The 16,044-nt window shown below is 36.4% G+C and overlaps 1 protein-coding gene across 3 annotated transcripts in view; it reads left to right on the forward strand.

Moving 5' to 3' along the window:
- The window catches only part of LOC106178105 (fibrosin-1-like protein), a 94,279-nt gene that overhangs the window by 26,965 nt on the left and 51,270 nt on the right, over window positions 1–16,044 (forward strand). For all 3 annotated transcript variants that reach the window (XM_087000310.1, XM_013561144.3, XM_013561143.3), the window contains exon 2: window positions 11,904–12,089. In XM_087000310.1, coding sequence (XP_086856436.1) covers window positions 11,904–12,089 — 186 coding nt within the window. The remainder of the gene's footprint in view (window positions 1–11,903; window positions 12,090–16,044) is intronic.

The raw sequence follows: 16,044 nt of genomic DNA on the forward strand, positions 1-16,044 counted from the left end.
CCCCTTGTTTCAAAGCTGATTTCATAAAATACTTTGACGATTAAGAATATATTTTAAATTGCAATACGTTCTATGCTTAATGTTTGCAAATTTGGCAATTAAAACAATCATGCAGTAAAATAATTTTTTGACATTAACACTTATGAAGCTTTTTATACTGCTGTTATTTTATTTACACAATCTTCATAAATGTCTGATGGTTACCACTCTGTGGCCCCAGTATAACAAAATGAGTAACCATCTACAACGCCATCTGTTGTCCTAAAAGTGCATATTGCTACACTCGATGGCCTTTCAATTTGACTGTTTTACTTGTCTGGACTGTGTAAATGAAGCACACCTTGTCATATTGAAAGTAAGGTCCCAAGGCTTGAATACTTCAAAGTGTGTCATGCTTATATTGCCTTTCATTCTAAACACTATCAAATGGGAGTATTATAAATATTGTGTCTCAAAGGGTTTAAGTACACTGTGTTTTTGATGCAAGTCTTAAATATTAATTTTCATAGAAAGGATATGACAGAAGGTAGTGTTTCACCTTTGGTCTAATGACAGTTTGCATGTTTCTTTCTTTTTTTCTTCTTCTTCTTGAACTTTAGGTTATTTCAGACATAAGTGTATTGCTCAAACTCTATCTCACCTGCTCAGGATTGTCTTAATTGAATAACTAAAACAGCTCAGTTGCATATGTGAACTTTCAATTGTATGGTCCCTTAAAGGAAGGGAAATCGGAACAAATTAGATTTTTGGAAATCTCAGAAGATTGATAGTATATATCCTGATGGTGTGCCAAAATTCTGGTTCTCTAAATGAATGAATTCATCATCTATGAGCGCATTCTCAACGAATTAAGCCAGGCTTTACAAAGCCGGTGACCTAAAAATGGCGGACGTACATGAAAGAAAGACCGCCTAATCTTTTAATAGTCTCTCCGCCTCCCCACACGTCGTCCCTGCGGGGTACAGTAATTAAATCTCGACTCCGTTCGCCATGCGGAAGCTACCTGAGAAATATTAAGTGCGCATGCTCATCAGTTAAACTCGTGGTGAAGAAAACATGGCGGCTGAAGGCGATCGAAGGAAAAAAGCTCTTCTGTTCTATTATCTTTGAAAACAGAGACGAAAAAGGAATAATTTGGCCCGTAGAGCAGCAATGAATCGACTATCTACGGAGATAATATCACCAGAGATATTCACGGAAATATTAATGTTCGGAGCCGAGATTTAATTACTGTACCCCGCAGGGACGACGTGTGGGGAGGCGTGTGAGAGGCGGAGAGACTATTAAAAGATTAGGCGGTTTTTCTTTCATGTACGTCCGCCATTTTTAGGTCACCGGCTTTGTAAAGCCTGGCTTAATTCGTTGAGAATGCGCTCTATGATGTTGTGAGTGATAAGTGTTAGTTTTGAAAAGAAAGTAAATTGACAAAATGTGTAAAGTGTACAGAAATGTGATCAGTTAGCACCCCCTGATATAGTATATAATTGTATGCTCAGATGACATTGTATGTGATAGAGGTGTAAAGGTGATGGTAGCTGATTTAGCTACATCATCAAGGTGTTATTTAAAACAGAGCAAACAATGTGAGCTAAATGGCTTAAGTTGATTTCTTTTTCATTTTATTTTTGTGAGGCTAACGGTGGCACACTCTAAGGGTGCATTCCCAGAGATTTAGATCGATCCAGAGATTTAGATTTAGATCGACCTAATTCCCTTGGGTTTCACGCTAAATTGCAGTCAGCCGAGCGCGCACCATAGTTAATTACCCCCTTATAGCTTTAAGTAGGCGGGACAGATGCTTAAGCCGGCTAAGCTGACAGTAATCTAGTGAGACTCCCACAGGGATAGGTCGATCTAAAATCTATGGGAATGGGGTCTAAGGCTCTATTCCCATAGATTTTAGATCGATCTGTCCCCGCGGGGAGTCTCACTAGATTACTTTCAGATAATCCGACTTAAATGTCTGTCCCGCCTACTACAAGCTGTAAGAGGGTAATTAACTTTCGTGTGCGCCCGGCTGACAGCTATTTAGCGTGAACCCCCAGGGAGTTAGGTCGATCTAAAGTAGGTTGATCTAATCTATGGAAATGGGGTGTTAATCTCAAACCAAAGATCAGGGGCCCATATCATGAAGCGACTAGAATAACTAACGAAAAACTATCTTGCTAACCAGAAGACAGCGATTTTCAAGTGTTGTTTCATGAAGCTGTCGTTAACCTATTGCTAAGTTCACTCATAAAGTTTGTTTGCTAGTTCTCTCGTTATTTATCGTACTCACAAAAGACAAGAAAGGTAGTCGGCTTGTTGTGTACAACGACAAAAATGATAACTAAGCAACCTTTTTGTTTCAGTTATTACCCATGTGTCTGATAAATATATAGGGTTTGCGAGTGGTCTGACCCACTCGTTAAATGCAAATGGCAACAATGAGACAATAACAGACGAGGGAACTAGTGGTAGTTTCGTGAAACAGGGCCCCAGGTTTGATATTCTTTTCACTGCTTTGTTAGGATGATAAGATCTATCTGAAATCATAGCTTGTCATCTGTGATGAGTGACTGGTCATCTGGCCAATCAAACTGTCTGCCTGTTTTCAGTGAATCCATGAGGTATTGCAAATATTGAGATGTCAAGAAATTTGATATTTTAGTTTGTGTGTTCACATTGTCAGTTTTCTGTCTTAAGAAAGTGTAGTTGTATTTGGAAGCCAATTTGGTAATGTTCAAGGCATAATTAATAAAAATGTTGACTGATTTACTGAAAGTGGATTTCAGACATTTGCAATTATGCCATTACCCAGTTAACTCACCCCTCGCTCATTGACTGAGTATTCAGCCCAGGGATTCAGAGATTACTTATGCAATCAGGTGACTATTTCAAAGAGCCCCCCCAACACACACACACACACACACACACACACACACACACACACACACAGTCCTGAATGCAGTGTACGTGTATGCATCTCTACCTACTCAGAGTGGTTACAACTGTTTACAACATTCAAGTATCTTATCTTGTATTTCAAATTATTTTACAGTTAAGTCATGATTTCCTATCATCAAACCATTATAAATGAGGAAAGGACATTTTTCAAGTGAAGTGTGGGGATATTGACTTTTGGGATTTATTGAGAAGAAGGTTTTATAGTTTGTTTTTTTCTTCTAGTGTAAAAAAAAGAAAAAAAGAAAATATTTGTACTGGTGCTAAGTTATCTTTATTAGGTGAAAAACAACTTGTTATTTAATGATTGCTTGTGATTAATATGAGGAACCATGTTTGGTGAGTCCTAGATAGCTGGAACAAACTACCCAAGTGGTTATGAAAATAACACTTAAATGTTGATTCTTTTATGGCTTGGAAATGAGTGCCCTAAAGGATGTCATAACATAACATTTAAACTGGCTTTTTAAGTTAACATTAAAAAAATGTCCATAGTCTTTTGAACCATAACCAACATGACTTCTTTCCTAAAACTGGTAGTGAACAACAGAACAATTCCAGTTTGTTTTCTTTGTGCTCTGCCAATTTCTCAGTGATGCCCAAGCAGCATAGGTAAGTAGATCAAGCTGTACCCTGGTGCCAGCTTTCATCACTGCATGGGTGGCTGCCCAATTATTGCCACTCTTTGAAGAATAGAAAACAGTGGCCCAGATCAATACTGATTTGGCGGTAGTTTCTTTTTTGGCAACCTAAAGTGGCTTTTAACTTGTGTATTTATTTGCTTTTCTAACAGAACATGGGTTTGTCAAAAACCATGCTATGAAAAGTGTCAAGGCTTTGGTGTGTAGACATGATGTAAAAGAATATGATTTCCGTTAGAGAGTGTATTGATTATTTCAATTGGTCTCAATAGTAGCTTTCTTATTGCCCTTTGTCAATGGGCAACTGGGGGATGTAATTTTACAAATACATGGAATGTAAGGAAGTCAATTGCTTTCTCACTATTTACAGCTATGTGGTGCTGTTGTTATTAAAAGGGGAAGAAAGGAATTACTTACAAGAAACAATTTCTTAGACTTGACATGATAAGATGGAAAAAAGTACTCATGAGATGTCTTGTTAATCATAAAAAACATACATGTGTAGTAAGCCTGGGAACTAATATGATCAGGAAAATACACATGTTCACTCGTGACATGGGTATGCTGATGACTACATGCTCAATTTTTTTAGCTTCTCCTCTAAACATAATGGCATTGATAGAAAATGTAGCTGTCAGAGCGAACCAGTTCTAGTGACAACACCCCTCATTTGGGGGAGGGGGGGGGGGGTCATCAGTGGAAATGACCAATGTTTTGTAGGGGGAGATTTGATTATTGTTCCTCTATCCTACCATATCAGAAAGATAACCAAACTATGCAAGGAAGGAATTTGCCCAAACAATGCACCAAGAATAGTCAATTGACATTGGAATAATATTTATCTTAATAAGTCATCTGATTTGTATTCAGTGACAGTTAGCATTGGTTGTTTATTGTTGGAAGTGTTTTATCAAATTTTACAGACCATTATATACTGTGCATTGTTAAGTTTGAGCTACTGAAGTTAAAAAAAAAAAAAATTTTCAGTGCATCAGTCTAAATTTGTGTGGTAAAATTTACATGGTTAATAAAAGCAATATTGTATATAGATTTTATTAAAAGGAGGTTCATTCCTTAAAGCATGCTATAGGGCTCATATACATTTGAATGTACAATGGGATTTTTGTGGTTTTTACCCGTGCATGTTTGATGAATTAAATGAATCTTTGGAATAATACAAGATAACAGTTGGACATATGGATAGAAAAATGCTGAATTGGGGATACAATACCATTAATATTTTCTTCATAGTCCATTTTTTAAAATAGTTTGTTCTATTTTGTTCAACTCTTGAACACAGGATCACTGAGTCTTTTTGATAGGAGAGGAGTTAAAAAGCATGGATATGGGGGCCACATATCACCTTAATGGTTCTTTGTTAATAAAATACCATGATAATGTCTGCAGTTTTATATTGGCTATAAGAGATGTCTGAATGTGAGATGTCAGTGTTCCCTTCAACCATCTGTTTGGGTGGATTTGCTGCAGAGACATTGAATTTTTTTTTTTTACTGAACCAGGAATATTGTCTTGCAGTAAAAATTTATATGTTGTGATTGCTATTTATCAACAGTAAGATTTTATTCATCTTTTATAACTCCTTGTACATTCATACATTAAACATCTTGAATTAAACACAAACAGATCTGTCAAAGCTATGTTCTTTTACATTAGTGACCAGTCTCATCTATTCTTGGTAGAAACCAGATGGGAACCAGTTCACTTGGCATGATATTATTTCTGTGAATAAAATGAAGCAGTCCTATTAGTCTCTCATCATAAATTGATCCAGTCTTGGTTCAAGTAAGGGTCGTACCAGGTTATAGCTGTTGCAATCACACTGTGGAGTCTAGGAGGTGTGGAGGATGGGATTAACCCTGTTCAAACATTGTGGAAGGACATGCAAACTGAGAGTCACATAGCTAGGCCACCTAGAAAGATATGGTACAACACTTGAGAAGTTGAAAATTGGTTAACTGAAAAAGGTGGTAATCTGGTTGCTGAACTATTATTTCAATGTTGTGTTTATAGACCAATGTCTCCATCAAATAATATGGCAGTGCTGTAAGCTAGAGAGTTAGAGATAATAAAAAAATATCTAATTGAATTACAGAGAATGTCATTTTTGGCAGAAAAAATTTGAAGAGTAAATTTCTTGGGAATGCTGACATTTTCACCACTTACTGACTATCTGTCTTTCCAGTTGCAAAATACCCCCAAATTTGTTTGTTTTTAAAGCAGTTTTTTCTTCACCTGGCTTAAAGAATTTTTCTGCCAAATCAAATTTTGCTCAAGAAAAAACTTATCACAAGACTCACATTGCAAAGAAATGGGAATGACCATAACAAGAAAATAAAAATGGCAGAGAAAGTCTTGTCTCATGGTCTTGTATGGTGTATAATATAGACAGTTAAATTTCTCTCATGGTGAAGTTGTAGAATGCCAAGTGAAAAGTTTTAGGGCTCAGAGCAAAGAATTGTAGATCTAGATCGCTTCAGATAAACTTTTATTTTAGGCATTTTGTCATTTTAAGGTCTGAATCTAGAAATAATTTGGGTCATTTTCAAAAACTGCAGTATACCTTAAAGTGAATGGTAACATTTCTTCCTCATATTTTGACTTCCAGCAAAAATATTGTAACTTTTAAGCTGGGGTAGAACTAACTTCTATAAAGAAGAGGAAATGTGGGTGAAAAGAACATGTAATTTAAAATGAAATTGGGAATATTTAACAAATCAAAAACCCAATAGATATTAATTGTTAGACATGAAGTCTAAAGTGAAAATTATGAAAATTTCAGCTTTAGACCAATTGGAGAACTATGAATTTTAATCTAGTAAAACAATCAAGGATAATCTTCAAAGGAATACTTTTCTATCAGGAGTTCCCACAGGTCTTCCTCCCTAGGTGCATCCATGTCTTTGTGGCAAGATGGACTATTAAATTGAGTTTTGATTGATTGAGTCAACAGGAAGTCTGAGCTAGGAGGCTCCTACAATTTCGGTGCCCATAAATTTCTTGTTCAAGTCCAAAAGAAACAAGCAAGGGGTTAACAGAGTAGTGTAGCTTACTTAGCTAGGTAATTCCCCATCAGGCCAGTTCCTTTGCATTAAAGGGACACTGCCTTTTAATGATCCATTCAGTATGAAATCTTCTGTGTTGAAATGTGCAGTTAGATTGAGAAGTAGTAATAAACTATTAATTTCTGCTTCCTTTTGGAGATCAATAAGTCTGATGTGTTGAAGCAGTTTCAAGTGGAATTGGCAAGACTATCTAGAACAACACTATCAGACTTACACGGGAGAGTATCCAAACACAACGGTGCGCTCGAGTAAATAGTCAATATAGAGTTGTATTATTTTTATTATTTAATATGGTGCAGATGTTATGATAGAATATGATATAAAGAGAGTGACTGGGTTAAGTTGAAACTTTTTTTTATTGCGGTGTTCTTTGTAGGAAAATGCATGTTAATGCTCTCCTCACTCATTTTCCAGTTTTGCTCACTTACCATTTTTTCCTAACGCCACTTAGATTGGCAGCAAAATATTTGTGTTCTGCTAAGATATTTTGTGACGTATTTGCATGGTAAAAAAAAAAAGAACTCCACAATTTTCTTTTGCTGAATGAAAAGTTACTGCTATAGAGAAAAGAAGTGGTTGAAAAGTAAATTTGTATTCGTCTCAGGGAGCTGCAAAATACGTACAGCAATCAACACCTCCTCTCAATCAATAACATATGATGGTGTGTGCCCACTGATTGATATCAACGAATTAATCATTAATTGTGAGACATATGAAGCTCATTAGCCACTGTTGGTCAGCTTTTTAGCTTTCTTTTATTTAAAGTTACTTTAAAAAGGCAACATGACGTATTGTATGTTGGCTTACTAACCATGCCAAGGATTTCTATTATTTTCTCTTCTTAGATCTGCTTCACTCAGTATCTAATGCATCCTTAGAGCATGCAAGGTTATGCCAGATTACCTTTGATTATTACAGTGCATTTTGTATGATGTTTTCCCTGTTAAACATATTAATACATTCAGACTTTACAAACTTTCTTACATACTTTCAACCCTGGCTCAGGCTAGATCCCCATGAAAACATTCCTTTATGTTGTTGATTAAAACGTAATTTATTTACTAATTGAAAAAGAAATATTGTGGTTTTTTATTATCTTTGCACCTAAGGACCACCCTCTAAGTAAAACATCAACAAAAAATACTGCATTCTAAGTACATTCTGTTTGACAGGTTATCATAAATTTATCATCTGCTGCTGGAGGGCTGTATTGTCTCACATGGTGTATGAATACATAAGCTACAAGTAGTCCCCAGTGTTTAGTCTGTTGCGCCCTCAGTCAGGTGCCAGCAATTTGGTGTGTTTGCATTGTAAGAAGCAGGCACCAAAGGTCAGAACCTTATCAAAGCAATGCACAATGACTATGGGATCTATTCGGCATTGGGGGATAAAATACTGTAAAGGGGGAGTAATCCAGTAGCAACATTTTCAAAAATCATAGCAGAAAACCAAATATTTTATGCTTGTTTGATGGGATGTTTGCAAAGGGTTAATCCATGTAGTTTTCCCTGTGTGTGTAGAGAAAGACCTGAGAGTTAGCCGCCCTCACAGACAGGGACAGGTGTATTATTGTCACCCTTGTCAGAGGTGTGAACTGTGCATTTAAAATGACATCAGGTTGTGATTACTTATAATTCTGAATTTGACAGATGGTGTGATGCGTACTCTGGATAACAGGAGAAAAACTAGGCTGTTTAACCTAGTAATGTTTTCTTTGTAATTAAGAAGGGAACAAATTTCTTTTGTCATCTGATGAAAGGTTGCATGCTCATAATTCTGTAGTGTGGCACAGAAGTGTAGAGTTACAAAGATTGATTAAGGAGGATAATAATAGAACCTGAAGGTTAGATGAAAGGAAATGAAGATATTTGAGGTGTTGATTGATAATCAGCGGTGTAGAAATCACCTGAAAATTCCCACTGCAGTATAATGTGAAGCCATTGTCTTGGGAGAATTTTTTTTTACTGAATGAGGCAGTAAATTATAATCAGTATTGTTAAAATTTAACACCAGTTTCCATGCAGATTTGTGCTCATTTTTCACTTACTCTAAATTAAAAAAATGTTTTATATGCATTTGCTAACAATTTTTTTTTCACTTTCCCTTTGTTGAAAGGACTTGCTGCTATTTGTTTACTTGAACTGTCTAACTCAATTTGGGAAATATTGCCAGTGGAAAGGGGAAAAAAAGCCCAGAGGCTACAGATGAAGGGCCTCAAGGCATGCACATACAATGCCGCAGTTTTCTACTGATTTGGATGGATGAGTGTAATCTGTACTGGTTTTAGTACTTGTTAAATAGCACTGATACAACTGACATATTTTTTGTGTTGTGGCTGTACATCTTGCCAGATGGCTGAAGTGTGCATAGTTTGCTTTTTTATGTAGAACAAAAGGGATGGCTGCTGGTATTGATGTTTAGTGATGGTAAAAAATGTACATTTAGAAGGCATTTTCTTCTCAGTAAAGAATATCAGATATGTTTTGTTAACTAATGCTAATCACAATTGGATATAGTAAGAATGTTAGACACAGTAGGCCAGGAGAAATTGTTAAATATTGAATGTGTAATAGAAATATGTCATTAGAAATTGCTCAAATTTTACCTGCAGTGTTGAAGGGGTTAATGTGTGCGCATTGGCATATTATTGACCTCTAACCCTAGCATTTGAGGTATTAGCAAAAAGAGTGCTTTTTGTACAGCAGATATGTATAAATTTCTTATTTTGAATATGTATGCTACTTATGAAGCTTGTGAACATGGTTGGGAATTTTGCAGAAATTTTTTGACCTTGGCTACTAACACAATGGAAGTTCACTTGTCTAATTGGGTGGAAAGCCTTTTAACAATCTGAAATAAAAGTTAGAAGGATAGTTTTATGAAAAAGATTCAAAGAGGTATTGGTTGTTCTGACTTTTTAAGATGAAATTATTTGATAAAATGATATATAAATAGTCTTAACAGGTAAATAATGCTTTTGGATTGAGCTCATAATGAATTAGAAGTGAGAGTGAAGTTCATGTGAAATGGAATCTCCATTGGTTTAGTCACCTGTGAAATGCCTTTAACAAGGCAGGCTGTGCAGTTGTTTTCTTTAGCATTTCAGGCAAACAAACAGTCAAACTTCTAAATTGTTCTCAATAGGAAACTGAGTAGCAAACCCCTTCAATAGTATGAATGATGGTTGTATGTTATTACAATATAAGTAGGAAGATAGGAGTATGTGAAGAATTTTTTCAAGATCAGGTAGGGGAAGTCTCTAAATTTTATAGATTATGAAGAAACACATTCATAGCTGTTTCTGTGATCGCTTAAAAATAACTCTGACACTTGTCCTGAGGCTAATAATCAAATCCAAACACAAAACCAACAGAAAAGAAGCATGGTTTTATCTACGCAGTCAGGTAAAGAAAAGGATTAGGCAGGCACACCTGGGGAGCTCCTCTAATCGGCTGGCTTAAGGAAACACAGACTGTTTATCTTCATTACATTATAAGCAGAGTGAGAAGTGAACAAGACACAATCAGGGATAGCATAGCCCCCATAGTCCCCACTGTACTTGCTTGCAGTAAGAGGATGTGTGTGTGTGGGGAGGGGGGGGGGGGCATCCAGGAAATTTAATGGTTTTTAAATGTTTGATTGTGACATTCATTTATTCTTGCAAGAGTGCTTTGTTTGCTGATATTTGAAATCTTCTTGTTAATATGAAATTCTGTTCCCAAAAAAAAAAAAATTTTTTTTGTGGAAAAATGAAAGCAACCATCTGTGTTGATGATGTATACTCATACAAGGAAAGTGTGTAACAGTGACATTTTCACGTGACCAGTTGTGGTGAGTTGTGGTCTAGATTAGGTCTGCCACTGACGAAGAAGGAAAGACCAGACTCTGTAATAATGAAATATGGATTTCTATACTTAACAGATGTGACAGGAGTTGCATATTACAATACGAGTATCAGCAAATTTAGTTACAAGACTGTAATTACTGTGACTTCAGTTTTCATAAATCTCTTTTCTTTCAACAGTCATGCTGAGCAAGATATGAATGGATTCTTTTATATAGCCAACTAAAAGGTTCTAAATTCTACCCCCCCCCTCCCCCAAACAAAAATTGTTCAATCAATTTGGCAATTGAAGAGACAGTGACATGGTGGGATACAATCTTTATCGAAGCTTGAATGTATTTACTATAACAAGCAACAAATGCATAGTATGCATATTTTTTTTGCAAATAATGTTATATCAAGTACTAGTAGGTGGAATAAATTGGATATGAGAGAGGTTTGCCGTGGGCATGAAATGCACCTCTAAGTTGCTACTTGAAGGCTGAGTACTGGATGGATCTGGTGGTTAAGCCATACAAAGTTGTTGATTATTTGGTTAGTGGCACAACTCCCTGATTTTAAAGAATTTGTATTTGTTTTTCGCACCTACTTTTTCACGAAAAAAAAAAAACATTTGTTATTGATAAGTAAAGTGAAAGAAGTTTATAATTGACTCCAGGAAAAAGCCTTAGTGCTATTGTTTTTATGCTGTAAAATTGCTCACAATGTGAGTTTGACCCCCCCCCTTTAAAAAATGCATTATTAAAATAAAAAAATTAAAAATTTATTTATTATTATTAAATAAAATGAGTAAGAATATAAATAAACACTGATTGACCCTGAAATTAAGCTTATTACACATCAAATGTAAAAAAAAAAAAAAAATAAATAAATAAATAAATACATTTCATCTATGGACCCTGTTTACGGAGTCACTACTTGTAAACCAACTTTACAGTTTTGTGTCACCTGAGGTATTTTTTTTAATTGTTGGGTCTTATAAAAAAATGTCTCTCTTTGTAAGTTTGTTGGCTTTTCTCTGCTATGGACTTAAACACTTTGCATGAAGAATGCAATCAGCTTTCTATTTATTATGTGCAAGTGATTTTGGACTGTGAAATAGTGTGGGCCTACTTCTTCAAAATAGCATGAAATTTCTTTGTCCGAACTACGCAAATGGAAATCATTCTGTGTCTTTAGAAAGCATAGTATTTTGAATGTGTTGACCTGTAAGTTATCTTCCAAATTTTCTTAATAATTTTTATGGTTAATAAAATGCTATTTCATACTACAAATTAACCTAAAAATGTCATAAGAAACTATTTTTGTCTTTGAAAAGTTATTTGCCACTTTGGTTGCAAATCAAAGCAACCCCTGAATGGCAATATATTGATTTTCCATTTGCATTTCCAGATGTTGGTCAAAAATGAGTCTTCCAAAAGCAACAACCTGCCCACATCTTCCACCTCTGCCAGTGAGGGAAGAGCCCCCAGTGAGGAGACCAAGACAGACATAGAGGCCACTCTCCCAACTGAGAACAAAATAGCACAGAAACTGCAAGCCAAGAAAAAAGCACACAGTAGTAACAGCACTAAAAAGGTAGGTCTGGTCCTGTGCCCCTCCCCCACCCTCACCCCACCCCTCTCTTCAAAAAGGAAAGCAAGATGCCCAGGTTGTCATTTTCTGCTATTATTATTTTCTTAATTGATATGTTTACTTGTAGTGATGTTTCCCTTTGTGTCATTAGACTTTTTGTTACCCTCTACTAAGACCACAGAGAGATTTCTTCCCATGGGGTTTATATTTTTCTCTGGCAATACTGTGCATATTTCTGTACTGTGACCCTGTGATAAAATGTTAGATATATTTATCCCATAGTTGGTGCTTTGAACAATAGGATGATTGCACTTGTATTTTGTTTACACACTCACTTGAATTTTCATATGCTTTGGTGCAGTATTTTTTTCCATCCTTTTGTTCAAAGTGCCAGTTGTGGGTTTAGTTACAACTACTCATCCGCTCTATGTGACATACAACAGCAAATTATTAGTCTCTTTATTAGTCTCTTGCATGTGACATACAGTGGACAAATTGTGTTTTAACTAGTATTTACAGGGTTGGTTGCCCAGACACTGTACTCTTGATAGCAATCAAGACAGTAAATAATTATGATCTTTATTGCTTGCTCTACAGTGACAAATACTGCGTTCATACTACGCTCAGTTATCTGGATAAGTTGTGAATTAGGGCACAATTCGAATAAATGCAGTAGTGTGAACGCAAGAGGATTTCTGTAATTCGAATTTTCAAAATCCTGCAAACCAGGTGGATTTCTAAGCGGGATTCGAATCAGTAGCCGGAGGTAAACAGTGCGGAGATATCTTTGCGCATGCACAGTACATGGCGGGGAAACATTCTTTTCTCAGAAAGCCTTTTACGCGTACCAAATACGCGGGGTTGTCCAAATATTCTTTGTTTTGCTTTACAATGTTTTTTCCCGAGAAGAAAGGGGAAAAAATTCCAGAGAAATAAACATGTAGTTATTGCCGCCATATTTTGTACTGCTTGATGCAGCGCATGCGTAGTTGTTTACGCAGGAAGTTTCACCTGGATTTTGGCTTTGCCGATGCAGTTTCCACTTAACAGTGTGAAAGCAAAACCGAATCGAATTTCTCACGACAAATTCGGATTATAGAAAAATTCGCATTTTTGCAACTGTAGTGTGAATGGGGTAATATAAAAAGAGACCCTTGTTAATAGCTTATTACTTCATTTTACAACAAGGTTAATTGAAGGAATTGCCTGTGGTACAGTCCTAATTAAAAAATTGTTCAACATTTTATTTTGAGACAAAATGCAACATTGCTGCATTTATTTACACTTTTGACCGTTTGATTTCCTATGGTGGCATTATAAGACGAGCTTATATTTTACCGTTACCTTGACCTTGAATCATACCTTCCATCTAAGGTCAAATATGAACTTCATGCAGCTGGCCTTGAGTAGCGAGTAGCTTTTCAGTACTAGTTACCTTACTTAGAGCCTTTTCAGGCATGGGTGGCTATTGGATATTTGTTGGGGACCTCAAGCAGCAATTTAGGTACTGCTTTCATCAAATTAAGTATTGCCAACTGTCATTCCGTAGTGTGATCAGACCAAATGGAACTGGGAGCATAGAAAGAAGTGTGTGGTTCAGTTATATATCAGTCCAACATGCCTACATTCTCATGTACTTGCTTTAGCCTTCACATTTTCACTGAAAAAGAATTGGAGATAGAGGGTATATCTTATAGCCAATCTGCATTATGCAATAAAGAGTTTGATTTAACCTTTGATTTGCAATTTATGATCCATGTACTGTTGGTATACTAGAAATGAGACTGGTTTAAAGTTGGGTTGAGTAGAATTAGACTGCGTTCCCATAACCTTATCTTACTAGCTGTATCAATCTAACTCTGCTGAACTGCATTTAGATTAAGCAGGTAAAATGTCTGGCACACCTACTGAAGCTGCTAATTAGTAGTTAATTACCCCCTAGCAGCTTCAGTGGTCATGTCAAACATTTAAGCTGCTTAAACTGAATGCAATTTTACGAGAATCCCTGTGAACTTAGACTGGGTTCCCATGCCTAGATCGCTCTAACAGGATTGATCTAACTCCATGGGGATTCACGTTAAATTATCAACTTAAGCAGCTTAAATGTCTATCACGCCTACTAAATCAGGTAGGGGGTAATTAACTTTCGTGCACGCTCAGCCTCCAGTAGTTTATTACCTTCTAACAGCTTGTGTCTGTCATGCCTATGACAGACATTTAAGCCACTTAAGTTGATAGCAATTTAGTGAGAATCCCCTAGGAGATAGATCGATCCAAATTTGGTATAGTAGGCTCTGGGAATGGTCCCTTAAATCAAGTCAGCTTGTACAAAAAGGTTATGGGAACACTCCCTTAGAAAAGCTGGTGATTATACAAGATTATTGGAAATTAGGAGACATGTTAGTCTGTCTATCTGATTGGATCCTGTGAAAGTCCCCATGGAGTCACTGCGCATTAGTTAGGTTGGCAGAATTCATTGTGAATGGCCCTTTAGGGACCATTCAGAATGAGAAGAGCTGAGTACTAGCTAGGCCATGAAAAATGGTTGAACTACTTGAAAGCAAGACCACTTAATCCAGTAATGGTCTCTCTGTCTCTCCCACGCCTCCTATACCTCGTCCCTCGACCAGTTGAATTGAGCTAAGATTAAGTTACTGTGCCCCTGCAGAGACAACACGTGGGAAGGCTTGTGAGAGGTGGAGAGACCATTACAGGATTAAGCGGTCTTCCTTTCATGTAGGTCCGCTATATTTAGGTCATGGCCTAGCACTCGGCTCTTCTCATTCTGAATGGTCCTGTAGTCTGGTGATGTCAGTCAGATTTCTGTTGATGTCAGTTAGAACTTGTGGTGATATCAGTTAGAACTTGTGGTGATGTCAGTTAGGCCTCTGGTGATCTCAGTCAGATGTCTGCTCATATCAGTTAGACTAGTGATGATGTCATATAATGTCCCCGTCTAAGTTAGTCTGGTTATGAACAAAGCTGGTCATCATATGCTTGCAAGCATGTATAAAGGTTCAAATGTGTTTTAAATCAACATTTTATAAGGGGTTTAGATTAATTTTAACTGGTTAAAATTGTTGTAAAAAGTGTTAATACTCCCTTTCTTTAGGTGCATGCTCTGGAGCACATAGAAGGACTGTTTTTTCGCTTTTTATTCTTTTGATAAATATATAGATTACTGACCCGAATGTTAGACTTTGTGAGACTGAAGTCTTAAACAGGAACAGTGTTACCAAAACTGTTAAAGACAGTTTGACCCCATGCTTTTACCCCTGATCCGGGGTGATACAGCCATACTAGTTTACCAAGTGGGAGAAGTACTGCTGTACTGCTGACAAAATAGTAAATCTGGTAAACAGTCCACCTTTATACCAGTTGCAAGTTTGCTTTTGAAACAAAGAATCAGTAATTGACTCAATTGGTTTAAGAATGTTTTTAAAATGATTTGCTCTTAATAAACGTTATTAACATACCCAAATTGGCTATTTGTACCACCTTGAGTAAAAAAACATTGTTAAGAGAATCATGGTGGTTTGAAGACTGAAAAAAAATTTTAACTGTTAACATCCATTTTAAATCTTTATGATTGTTAACATAGCATAGTCGTCTTTGCCAAGACTGGATTTGACTTTTCTGAACCAAGCTTCAGATAGAAGATGTTTTAATGCAATTAGTCATCTGGGTCAAGCTCTGAGCCCATGTAATCACTCTATTTACCTGCCCTGTTAACCCTTGTTCTGGCCATTTAGCTTGGTAGCACATGGTAGGTAGGTGGAAATTAATACTTGCTGCAGTGTTTCCTAGAACAGTTTATTCTAAACAGTTTATCTTTACAGCATGATACATGTCTTTGTTGTACACCCATTACACTGCAGAAGATTAAAAATGAGTTCTGCTGAAACCTGTACACAAATGTTTTGGAAATGTTGAACAAAACAAATAGCAATTTTCCTCA

Source organism: Lingula anatina, chromosome 1, assembly GCF_051362555.1.
Source record: "Lingula anatina isolate TDL-2025a chromosome 1, LinAna3.0, whole genome shotgun sequence".
In the NCBI taxonomy this organism is placed as follows: domain Eukaryota; kingdom Metazoa; phylum Brachiopoda; class Lingulata; order Lingulida; family Lingulidae; genus Lingula; species Lingula anatina.